The 13,652-nt window shown below is 44.7% G+C and overlaps 1 protein-coding gene across 1 annotated transcript; it reads right to left on the bottom strand.

Moving 5' to 3' along the window:
- Window positions 1–5,710: 5,710 nt before the first annotated feature.
- On the bottom strand, window positions 5,711–13,562 carry LOC124018433 (ubiquitin-like protein 5). Its single transcript, XM_046333754.1, has 5 exons — window positions 13,458–13,562; window positions 12,863–12,919; window positions 11,354–11,437; window positions 7,492–7,529; window positions 5,711–5,909 (listed from the first exon to the last, which is right to left on the bottom strand). Exons 2-5 carry the CDS (start codon window positions 12,916–12,918, stop codon window positions 5,866–5,868), a joined length of 222 nt encoding a protein of 73 aa, XP_046189710.1. The 5' UTR covers window position 12,919; window positions 13,458–13,562; the 3' UTR covers window positions 5,711–5,865.
- Between the last annotated feature and the right edge of the window lie 90 nt (window positions 13,563–13,652).

The raw sequence follows: 13,652 nt of genomic DNA on the forward strand, positions 1-13,652 counted from the left end.
GATAGAGGCTTTACCACCACCATAGAGAATGATAGAGGCAATATGGTGGAAGCTTTACCACCACCATAGAGAATGATAGAGGCTTTACCACCACCATAGAGAATGATAGAGGCTTTACCACCACCATAGAGAATGATAGAGGCTTTACCACCACCATAGAGAATGATAGAGGCTTTACCACCACCATAGAGAATGATAGAGGCTTTACCACCACCATAGAGAATGATAGAGGCTTTACCACCACCATAGAGAATGATAGAGGCTTTACCACTACCATAGAGAATGATAGAGTCTTTACCACCACCATAGAGAATGATAGAGGCTTTACCACCACCATAGAGAATGATAGAGGCTTTACCACTACCATAGAGAATGATAGAGGCTTTACCACCACCATAGAGAATGATAGAAGCTTTACCACCACCATAGAGAATGATAGAGGCTTTACCACCACCATAGAGAATGATAGAGGCCTCTAGTGGCCAAAAGGTTGTATTAGCACGGGGCAGCACCATTGAGGGCTTCCACCATTTCAATGTAGTCAACTGGCTGGGACTTCCAACTTCATTGGCTGATCCCTACTGGTGACCCAGTTGGGAGTCATGTGCAGCCCGGGTCATCAGGAGGTATCAGCCAATCGTGGAGAAGAAAATGGGACTACTTCAAAATGGCCTCAATGGCACTGCCCATGATGTCACAGACGCCGTAGTGGGACGGATACAATGGCGCTGCCCATGATGTCACAGACGCCGTAGTGGGACGGATACAATGGCGCTGCCCATGATGTCACAGATGCCGTAGTGGGACGGATACAATGGCACTGCCCATGATGTCACAGACGCCGTAGTGGGACGGATACAATGGCGCTGCCCATGATGTCACAGACGCCGTAGTGGGACGGATACAATGGCGCTGCCCATGATGTCACAGACGCCGTAGTGGGACGGATACAATGGCGCTGCCCATGATGTCACAGACGCCGTAGTGGGATGGATACAATGGCGATGCCCATGATGTCACAGACGCCGTAGTGGGATGGATACAATGTGATACGGCCTCTTTACAATCTCTATGACCCCCCCCCCCCACTACACTACACACAGATACAGCCCTGGTCAGACGTGTTAACGTGGAGGGACCCCTGGCTTCCTCCTGTGTGTAGAACTCAATGCACCGATTCAATGTTTCTGCTGTGAATAAAACCTCTGACGCACCACGTGGTCTGTCTCTGTCATGTGAGGGCTTCCACCATTTCAATGTAGTCAACTGGCTGGGACTTCCAACTTCATTGGCTGATCCCTACTGGTGACCTTGTTGGGAGTCATGTGCAGCCCGGGTCATCAGGAGGTATCAGCCAATCGTGAAGAAGAAAATGGGACTAATTCAAAATGGCCTCAATGGCACTGCCCATGACCACCATAGAGAATGATAGAGGCAATATGGTGGAAGCTTTACCACCACCATAGAGAATGATAGAGGCTTTACCACCACCATAGAGAATGATAGAGGCCTCTAGTGGCCAAAAGGTTGTATTAGCACGGGGCAGCACCATTGAGGTCTTCCACCATTTCAATGTAGTCAACTGGCTGGGACTTCCAACTTCATTGGCTGATCCCTACTGGTGACCTTGTTGGGAGTCATGTGCAGCCCGGGTCATCAGGAGGTATCAGCCAATCGTGAAGTAGAAAATGGGACTACTTCAAAATGTACAATGAGCGAATGCCTTTTTAAAAGCAACACGTCCCTTTGAAAACAGATACGAGTCAGTTATTATAGTGTCTAGATGGACTACAACGTGTACAGAGGATCATTATAGCTATAAAGTCAGGCTTGTCTAAGACGGAGTGTCACAATTGGTAAATGAAGGTTGTGTTTTGATTTGACAATGCCCCGTTCTCCCACTAACATGGGGTGAACCGCTGCGGTGACAGCTCTCTATCCAATAGCATAGATGGACCTGCCCAGCAGACAGACTTTGTGTACTTAAGACAACACGTCGCAATTTTTGTTACGAAATACTGCACCAAACACCTTCACGTAAAATTGCACTAAACTAAAACATCCCCAGCAAAAATGTACAAAATACAGATTTGTTTGAGTTGTCTTCAATTAATTCGGAGGATTTGACACAGGCTTCCGTGTGTACAGTATCTCATGGGGGACAAACCTCAATAAAACCAAACGCGGAATTGGTCAGGAAACACCTCCAAGACTGAATCTCGTTTTTCAAACGAGCAAAAGGGGAAAAAAAGACACGTGCCATTCGGCGTGTTCAATATTTAAACTCTGAAATGACGCTGCTACGACCAGCAGCGCAGCTGAGACGAGCGAGATGGAAGTCTTCTCTCTCAGACAATCACACAGAGCAACGGTCACGGTCTCTACACGTACAACGCGGGAGCGAGACAGCAGAGAAGTGGAGCCTCGCGCTTCAACGCTTTTAGCTGATGCGGAAATGGACCCACTATGCCGTTTACTTTGTGAATCTTCGCCACATCGCTGAGTCTACCTTTAACATCGTTGCAGTTAATATTGTCTAATATTCAGAGGGTCTGTCCCAAATGGCACAGAACAGAGTCTGGTCTATAGTAGTGCACTATATAGGGAACCTCTTACCTAGACAGAACAGAGTCTGGTCTATAGTAGTGCACTATATAGGGAACCTCTTACCTAGACAGAACAGAGTCTGGTCTATAGTAGTGCACTATACTAGGGAACCTCTTACCTAGACAGAACAGAGTCTGGTCTATAGTAGTGCACTATATAGGGAACCTCTTACCTAGACAGAACAGAGTCTGGTCTATAGTAGTGCACTATATAGGGAACCTCTTACCTAGACAGAACAGAGTCTGGTCTATAGTAGTGCACTATATAGGGAACCTCTTACCTAGACAGAACAGAGTCTGGTCTATAGTAGTGCACTATATAGGGAACCTCTTACCTAGACAGAACAGAGTCTGGTCTATAGTAGTGCACTATATAGGGAACATCTTACCTAGACAGAACAGAGTCTGGTCTATAGTAGTGCACTATATAGGGAACCTCTTACCTAGACAGAACAGAGTCTGGTCTATAGTAGTGCACTATATAGGGAACCTCTTACCTAGACAGAACAGAGTCTGGTCTATAGTAGTGCACTATATAGGGATCTGGTCTATAGTAGTGCACTATATAGGGAACCTCTTACCTAGATGGAACAGAGTCTGGTCTATAGTAGTGCACTATATAGGGAACCTCTTACCTAGACAGAACAGAGTCTGGTCTATAGTAGTGCACTATATAGGGAACCTCTTACCTAGACAGAACAGAGTCTGGTCTATAGTAGTGCACTATATAGGGGGAACCTCTTACCTAGACAGAACAGAGTCTGGTCTATAGTAGTGCACTATATAGGGATCTGGTCTATAGTAGTGCACTATATAGGGAACCTCTTACCTAGATGGAACAGAGTCTGGTCTATAGTAGTGCACTATATAGGGAACCTCTTACCTAGACAGAACAGAGTCTGGTCTATAGTAGTGCACTATATAGGGAACCTCTTACCTAGACAGAACAGAGTCTGGTCTATAGTAGTGCACTATATAGGGAACCTCTTACCTAGACAGAACAGAGTCTGGTCTATAGTAGTGCACTATATAGGGAACCTCTTACCTAGACAGAACAGAGTCTGGTCTATAGTAGTGCACTATATAGGGAACCTCTTACCTAGACAGAACAGAGTCTGGTCTATAGTAGTGCACTATATAGGGATCTGGTCTATAGTAGTGCACTATATAGGGAACCTCTTACCTAGACAGAACAGAGTCTGGTCTATAGTAGTGCACTATATAGGGAACCTCTTACCTAGACAGAACAGAGTCTGGTCTATAGTAGTGCACTATATAGGGAACCTCTTACCTAGACAGAACAGAGTCTGGTCTATAGTAGTGCACTATATAGGGAACCTCTTACCTAGACAGAACAGAGTCTGGTCTATAGTAGTGCACTATATAGGGAACCTCTTACCTAGACAGAACAGAGTCTGGTCTATAGTAGTGCACTATATAGGGAACCTCTTACCTAGACAGAACAGAGTCTGGTCTATAGTAGTGCACTATATAGGGAACCTCTTACCTAGACAGAACAGAGTCTGGTCTATAGTAGTGCACTATATAGGGAACCTCTTACCTAGACAGAACAGAGTCTGGTCTATAGTAGTGCACTATATAGGGATCTGGTCTATAGTAGTGCACTATATAGGGAACCTCTTACCTAGATGGAACAGAGTCTGGTCTATAGTAGTGCACTATATAGGGAACCTCTTACCTAGACAGAACAGAGTCTGGTCTATAGTAGTGCACTATATAGGGAACCTCTTACCTAGACAGAACAGAGTCTGGTCTATAGTAGTGCACTATATAGGGAACCTCTTACCTAGACAGAACAGAGTCTGGTCTATAGTAGTGCACTATATAGGGAACCTCTTACCTAGACAGAACAGAGTCTGGTCTATAGTAGTGCACTATATAGGGAACCTCTTACCTAGACAGAACAGAGTCTGGTCTATAGTAGTGCACTAGGGAATATAGGGATCTGGTCTATAGTAGTGCACTATATAGGGAACCTCTTACCTAGATGGAACAGAGTCTGGTCTATAGTAGTGCACTATATAGGGAACCTCTTACCTAGACAGAACAGAGTCTGGTCTATAGTAGTGCACTATATAGGGAACCTCTTACCTAGACAGAACAGAGTCTGGTCTATAGTAGTGCACTATATAGGGAACCTCATACCTAGACAGAACAGAGTCTGGTCTATAGTAGTGCACTATATAGGGAACCTCTTACCTAGACAGAACAGAGACTGGTCTATAGTAGTGCACTATATAGGGAACCTCTTACCTAGACAGAACAGAGTCTGGTCTATAGTAGTGCACTATATAGGGATCTGGTCTATAGTAGTGCACTATATAGGGAACCTCTTACCTAGATGGAACAGAGTCTGGTCTATAGTAGTGCACTATATAGGGAACCTCTTACCTAGACAGAACAGAGTCTGGTCTATAGTAGTGCACTATATAGGGATCTGGTCTATAGTAGTGCACTATATAGGGAACCTCTTACCTAGATGGAACAGAGTCTGGTCTATAGTAGTGCACTATATAGGGAACCTCTTACCTAGACAGAACAGAGTCTGGTCTATAGTAGTGCACTATAAAGGGATCTGGTCTATAGTAGTGCACTATAAAGGGATCTGGTCTATAGTAGTGCACTATATAGGGATTTGGTCTATAGTAGTGCACTATAAAGGGATCTGGTCTATAGTAGTGCACTATAAAGGGATCTGGTCTATAGTAGTGTTCTATAAAAGGGATCTGGTCTATAGTAGTGCACTATAAAGGGATCTGGTCTATAGTAGTGCACTATAAAAGGGATCTGGTCTATAGTAGTGCACTATAACGGGATCTGGTCTATAGTAGTGCACTATAAAAGGGATCTGGTCTATAGTAGTGCACTATAACAGGATCTGGTCTATAGTAGTGCACTATAAAGGGATCTGGTCTATAGTAGTGCTCTATAAAAGGGATCTGGTCTATAGTAGTGCACTATAAAGGGATCTGGTCTATAGCAGTGTTCTATAAAAGGGATCTGGTCTATAGTAGTGCACTATAAAGGGAATAGGGTGCTGTGTGGGACACTTCCAGATAAAGCCAGTTAGAGATGGAGACAAATTAAACTAATATAAATATTTGTTTTTATTTCCAAACAATATCAAAACATTTCATCACTAGAACATCATCAATGTCTCCGCAAAACCCTGATCCAATGATCAACAAACTCAAGCCTTGTTAATACATAGGTGTGTGTGTGGTGTGTCCTCAGTCTTCTACTGGTAGTACAGCTCCAGGTTCTGCCCATCGTGGATCTCATCTGCAGACAGGTGAGTTAAGGAGGAGAACAGTGGTGGTGGTGGTGATGATCAATAGTCCCACATAAACACCATCCATATGCCAGATGTACCGTGTGTGTGTGTGTTTGTGTGTGTGTCAAATGTCTCGAGTTGCACAACCAAATCATTTCCCCGAGTTTCCCTCAATATAATGAACTAAACCAGGAAACTCCTCACTTTCAAGGCAATACTTCACCAACAGCATTTCTCAATAACAAAAACGTTGCTTACATGTAGAAACCCACTCTGACAATAACCATCAGATAAAGTGAGGAGGAGACATTCAAATGTTGCGGTTTGTTTCTCTCTCCTTACTATATCTAACAGTAGCAAAGCCTGGAAGGAAAGCAGACATGTTGGCTCAGTATCACCCAGTTTACAGATTCCTCCCTGGCCAGAGTGAAACTGCTGTTCTAAGGGCTCAATAGTGTTCTATTTCCTCTTGGTTAAACAGCTGTTTGAGCATTCTTAGTCATGAATGTTGTTCTGGAGGCACCTCTACAGTGCTCACTAGCTGGCACAGCCACAAAGTCCTCCAATCTGATTTCACACTTAACCACCCTGTTGAACCTAATGCCTAACCCTAACCAAACTGTTGAACCTAATGCCTAACCACCCTGTTGAACCTAATGCCTAACCCTAATTTAAAACACACTGTTGAACCTAATGCCCAACCCTAATTTAAACACACTGTTGAACCTAATGCCTAACACACTGTTGAACCTAATGCCTAACACACTGTTGAACCTAATGCCCAACCCTAATTTAACCACACTGTTGAACCTAATGCCTAACACACTGTTGAACCTAATGCCTAACACACTGTTGAACCTAATGCCCAACACACTGTTGAACCTAATGCCTAACACACTGTTGAACCTAATGCCTAACACACTGTTGAACCTAATGCCTAACACACTGTTGAACCTAATGCCTAACACACTGTTGAACCTAATGCCTAACACACCGTTGAACCTAATGCCTAACACCCTGTTGAACCTAATGCCTAACACACTGTTGAACCTAATGCCTAACACACTGTTGAACCTAATGCCTAACACACTGTTGAACCTAATGCCTAACACCCTGTTGAACCTAATGCCTAACACAATGTTGAACCTAATGCCTAACACACTGTTGAACCTAATGCCCAACCCTAATTTAAAACACACTGTTGAACCTAATGCCCAACCCTAATTTAACCACACTGTTGAACCTAATGCCTAACACACTGTTGAACCTAATGCCTAACACACTGTTGAACCTAATGCCTAACACACTGGTGAACCTAATGCCTAACACACTGTTGAACCTAATGCCTAACACAATGTTGAACCTAATGCCTAACACACTGTTGAACCTAATGCCTAACCCTAATTTAAAACACCAAAAAGCTCATTATTGTAAAAATGCATGAAAACAATATAGCCCCGTTTGACTTTGCCGCTGCTATGTCTAAGGGGAAATGGCCCAGTTGTGCCTCCTGGACGAGACTCACGACAATAAAACGCCATCCGGTGGTCAAACAGTGAAACTGCACTTCCGAGGGCTCAAAAAGGATACAGTCTCCCAGAGACACGTGGTCCTTGAATATGGTGTACCTGAGAGGAGAAAACAGGAAGTTAGTCACAGAGGAAGAACACGGCCTCGACCAGCTTCCTTCCGGAACGTTTCAGATAGAAATGACATGATTCCTTATTGTACATGTCACAGAGGAAGAACACAGCCTCGACCAGCTTCCTTCCGGAACGTTTCAGATAGAAATGACATGATTCCTTATTCTACATGTCACAGAGGAAGAACACGGCCTCGACCAGCTTCCTTCCGGAACGTTTCAGATAGAAATGACATGATTCCTTATTGTACATGTCACAGAGGCTTGTAGGTTCTACATTTATACCTTAATATTCTAACACGTTACCCTGGATACAAACATTGACGACACAGAGAACAGTCTGAAATATACACAGGAGGAAGAGAAGGAGAAGTGACTCGTCACTGGTTCCAAATATGCCACAACTGACAAGTTTCCGAGTGACGCAGCGATCTAAATCAAAGTTTGTCACGTGACATATTTACAGGCTCTAACCAACAGTGACATATTTACAGGCTTTAACCAACAGTGACATACTTTCAGGCTCTAACCAACAGTGACTTACTTACTTACAGGCTCTAACCAACAGTGACTTACTTACAGGCTCTGACCAACAGTGACTTACTTACTTACAGGCTCTGACCAACAGCGACTTACTTACTTACAGGCTCTGACCAACAGCGACTTACTTACTTACAGGCTCTGACCAACAGCGACATATTTACAGGCTCTGACCAACAGCGACATATTTACAGGCTCTAACCAACAGCGACTTACTTACAGGCTCTAACCAACAGCGACATACTTACAGGCTCTAACCAACAGCGACATACTTACAGGCTCTAACCAACAGCGACATACTTACAGGCTCTAACCAACAGCGACATATTTACAGGCTCTAACCAACAGTGACTTATTTACAGGCTCTAACCAACAGTGACTTATTTACAGGCTCTAACCAACAGTGACATATTTACAGGCTCTAACCAAGTGACATACTTACAGGCTCTAACCAACAGTGACTTACTTACAGGCTCGAACCAACAGTGACTTACTTACAGGCTCTAACCAACAGTGACTTATTTACAGGCTCTAACCAACAGCGACATATTTACAGGCTCTAACCAAGTGACATACTTACAGGCTCTAACCAACAGTGACTTACTTACAGGCTCTAACCAACAGTGACATACTTACAGGCTCTAACCAACAGTGAATCACTTACTTACAGGCTCTAACCAACAGTGAATCACTTACTTACAGGCTCTGACCAACAGTGACATATTTACAGGCTCTAACCAACAGTAACTTACTTACAGGCTCTAACCAACAGTGACTTACTTACTTACAGGCTCTAACCAACAGTGACTTACTTACTTACAGGCTCTAACCAACAGTGACTTACTTACTTACAGGCTCTAACCAACAGTGACTTACTTACTTACAGGCTCTAACCAACAGTGACTTACTTACTTACAGGCTCTAACCAACAGTGACTTATTTACAGGCTCTAACCAACAGTGACTTACTTACAGGCTCTAACCAACAGTGACTTACTTACAGGCTCTAACCAACAGTGACTTACTTACAGGCTCTAACCAACAGTGACTTACTTACAGGCTCTAACCAACAGTGACTTACTTACAGGCTCTAACCAACAGTGACTTACTTACAGGCTCGAACCAACAGTGACATATTTACAGGCTCTAACCAACAGTGACTTACTTACAGGCTCTAACCAACAGTGAATCACTTACTTACAGGCTCTGACCAACAGTGACATATTTACAGGCTCTAACCAACAGTGACTTACTTACAGGCTCTAATCAACAGTGACTTACTTACTTACAGGCTCCAACCAACAGTGACTTACTTACAGGCTCCAACCAACAGTGACTTATTTACAGGCTCTAACCAACAGTGACATATTTACAGGCTCTAACCAACAGTGACTTACTTACAGGCTCTACCCAACAGTGAATCACTTACTTACAGGCTCTGACCAACAGTGACATATTTACAGGCTCTAACCAACAGTGACTTACTTACAGGCTCTAACCAACAGTGGCTTACTTACTTACAGGCTCTAACCAACAGTGACTTACTTACTTACAGGCTCTAACCAACAGTGACTTACTTACAGGCTCTAACCAACAGTGACTTACTTACAGGCTCCAACCAACAGTGACTTATTTACAGGCTCTAACCAACAGTGACATATTTACAGGCTCTAACCAACAGTGACTTACTTACAGGCTCTAACCAACAGTGACTTACTTACAGGCTCTAACCAACAGTGACTTACTTACAGGCTCTAACCAACAGTGACTTACTTACAGGCTCTAACCAACAGTGACTTACTTACAGGCTCGAACCAACAGTGACATATTTACAGGCTCCAACCAACAGTGACTTACTTACAGGCTCTGACCAACAGTGACTTACTTACAGGCTCTAACCAACAGTGACATACTTACTTACAGGCTCTAACCAACAGTGCTCTGACCAACAGTGACATACTTACAGGCTCTGACCAACAGTGACTTACTTACAGGCTCTGACCAACAGTGACTTACTTACAGGCTCTAACCAACAGTGACATATTTACAGGCTCTAACCAACAGTGACATACTTACAGGCTCTAACCAACAGTGACATATTTACAGGCTCTGACCAACAGTGCAATTTTTAAGTCCCAAAAATAATAAAAGGTATTAGGTGAACAATAGATGATTAAAGAAATAAGAAACTACATCTCAGTGCTAGAGGCGTCACTACAGACCCTGGTTCGATTCCAGGCCTCTACACCTGCATTGCTTGCAGTGTGGGGTTTTAGGCTGGGTTTCTGTACAGCACGTTGAGATATCAGCTGATGTAAGAAGGGCTTTATAAATACATTTGAATCACACCCTGACAGGAAGTGGAAGTCACGTAGGGTGACGCACTACTGGCCCAGCGCCGTCCGGGTTTGGCCTCAGTCGGCCGTCATTGTAGATAATCATTTGTTCCTAACTGACTTGTATAGTTAAATAAATAAATAAATACGGAATAAAAGTCCGTAGGCTACCTGCATTGCTTGCAGTGTGGGGAAGTGACTCGTCACTGGTCCGTAGGCTACATTTGGAAGTGACTCGTCACTGGTCCGTAGGCTAGTCATTGGAAGTGACTCGTCACTGGTCCGTAGGCTAGGGAAGTGACTCGTCACTGGTCCGTAGGCTAGGGAAGTGACTCGTCACTGGTCCGTAGGCTAGGGAAGTGACTCGTCACTGGTCCGTAGGCTAGGGAAGTGACTCGTCACTGGTCCGTAGGCTAGGGAAGTGACTCGTCACTGGTCCGTAGGCTAGGGAAGTGACTCGTCACTGGTCCGTAGGCTAGGGAAGTGACTCGTCACTGGTCCGTAGGCTAGGGAAGTGACTCGTCACTGGTCCGTAGGCTAGGGAAGTGACTCGTCACTGGTCCGTAGGCTAGGGAAGTGACTCGTCACTGGTCCGTAGGCTAGGGAAGTGACTCGTCACTGGTCCGTAGGCTAGGGAAGTGACTCGTCACTGGTCCGTAGGCTAGGGAAGTGACTCGTCACTGGTCCGTAGGCTAGGGAAGTGACTCGTCACTGGTCCGTAGGCTAGGGAAGTGACTCGTCACTGGTCCGTAGGCTAGGGAAGTGACTCGTCACTGGTCCGTAGGCTAGGGAAGTGACTCGTCACTGGTCCGTAGGCTAGGGAAGTGACTCGTCACTGGTCCGTAGGCTAGGGAAGTGACTCGTCACTGGTCCGTAGGCTAGGGAAGTGACTCGTCACTGGTTTGTATGCTAGGGACTGTTCATTTCTTTCTCACCATTTCTTGAGTACGATCTTGTCCCACCGTGTGCCTGTTTGGGCAGCGATGAGCTTCTTCAGGTCTCCTATAGTGTCTTCTGAGCTGGAAAGGGTTAAGGCTGTACACAGATGACTGCTATAACGACATGTTGGTATAGTGTGTCTATGCCTGCAACCTCTGAAGGTTCAGCATCTACAGACATCTATATAACCCTAACCCTCGAAAAAGATCTGTAGTAATTTAACCTTTACTTTTTTTAAATGATGTCTTGCTAATATCACAACGATGCATTTTAACGTTCAGAACGAGCGTCTGGGATAAAATAAAAAGTATGTGGACACCTGCTCGTCGAACATCTCATTCCAAAATCATGGTCATTAATATGGAGTTGGTCTCCCCTTTGCTGCTATAACAGCCTCCGCTCTTCTGGGAAGGCTTCCACTAGATGTTGGAACATTGCTGCGGCGGTTTGCTTCCATTCAGCCACAAGAGCACTAGTGAGGTCGGGGACTGATGTTGGGCAGTCGGCGTTCCAATTCATCCCATGGGGGTTGAGGTCAGGGCTCTGTGCAGGCCAGTCAAGTTCTTCCAAAACGATCTCAACAAACAATGTCGGTATGAACCTCGTTGTGCACGGGAGCATTGTCCAGCTGAAACAGGAGAGGGACTTCCCAAAACTGTTGAGACAGAGTTGGAAGCACAGAATCGTCTAGAATGTCATTGTGTGCTGTAGTGTTAAGATTTCCCTTCACTGGAACTAAGGGGCCCGAACCATGAAAAGCAGTTCCAGACTATTACTCCTCCTCCACTTTACAGTTGGCACTATGCACCAAAACGGTCGGACTGCCAGATGGTGAAGCGTGATTCATCACTCCAGAAAAGGCATTTCCACTGCGCCGGGTCCAATGGTGGCGAGCTTTCCACCATTCCAGCCGACGCTGGGCATCATGGTGATCTTAGGGTTATGTGTGGCTGCTCGGCCATGGAAACCCATTTCGTGAAGCTCCTGACGAACAGTTCTTGCTGAGGCAGTTTGGAACTCGGAAGTAAGTGTTGCAACCGAGGACAATTTTTTAACGCGCTGCAGCGGTCCCGTTCTGTGAGCTTGTATGGCTTACCACTTCGCGGCCGAGCCGTTGTTGCTCCTAGATGTTTTCACTTCACAATAACAGCACTTACAGTTGACCGGGACAGCTAGAGCAAGGCAGGAATTTGACTAACTTACTTGTTGGAAAGGTGGCATCCTATGATGATGCCACATTGAAAGTCACTGAGCTCTTCAGTAAGGTCATTCTACTGCCAATGTTTGTCTATGGAGATTGCATGGCGGTGCGCTCGATTTTATACACCTGTCAGGAGCGGGCGTGGCAGAAATAGCCGAATCCACTCATTTGAAGGGGTATTCACATACTATTGTAACAGTGTGTTACTATCGCCAATAGGCGCTAAATCAGATGCAGTCTGTGAATGGCGTAGGCTAGTCTGTGCTGTAAGACTAGCATGGTGGTCAGCTTAGTAAAAGGATACTTGCACTTCACCCGGACCTTCTTGCCCAGCCGATCATTGCAAACCACCTCAATCATCCTGATCCGCAGAGAGAGACGAGGAGAGTTGGTTGAGACAGCGGTACAGTATGACGACACCGTCAACATACGATAAACACTATTTTCAAACAACTTCGATACGGAAGTGACTTTTTCGTAGCAGGTCAGAACTTAAAGCGGGTTAGGATAATTAACGTAGTCGGTTAGGAGACTGAGGTTAAGACGGGTTAGCGAAAAATGCTCTCATAACCTGCTGCGAAAATCACTTCGTATCGAAGTGGCGTGAAACAGCACACAGTTTAAACTAACTTGCGAACTTTAGTTGTTTACAATACAAGGATGATGTTCCAGTTGTTTGTCATTACAACTCCAATAATGTAATGTTACTTAGCAGCTAACATAACAGCAAGGACAATAAACGTTATGTTGTCATGTGGAGTTGGCTAATGTTAGCAGAGCTAGTTAGCGCTTAATCAACAACCACTGAAAAAATAAAGCATTACGTCTTAGATATTGAAGTTTCCTCACGTTTATTGGTCTATACCATTGATAAAATATCGTATAAGTACAGATATTACCTTATTGATAGCTAGTCGTTAGCGAAAATCAGAATCGTTTCAGTCTGGGTAGTCGTAAAGCGTTCCGCTTTGTGTACAACGAGAAAACGCACCAATGAAACATCTAAACGGATGATTGACGTGGCGACGTCAAGGCCTCTCATAGGGTGACATGTCAAGAGAAGGCGGGCACTGCAATATTCAGCTATGCCGTAA

This window comes from Oncorhynchus gorbuscha, unplaced genomic scaffold, assembly GCF_021184085.1.
Source record: "Oncorhynchus gorbuscha isolate QuinsamMale2020 ecotype Even-year unplaced genomic scaffold, OgorEven_v1.0 Un_scaffold_510, whole genome shotgun sequence".
Lineage (NCBI taxonomy): Eukaryota > Metazoa > Chordata > Actinopteri > Salmoniformes > Salmonidae > Oncorhynchus > Oncorhynchus gorbuscha.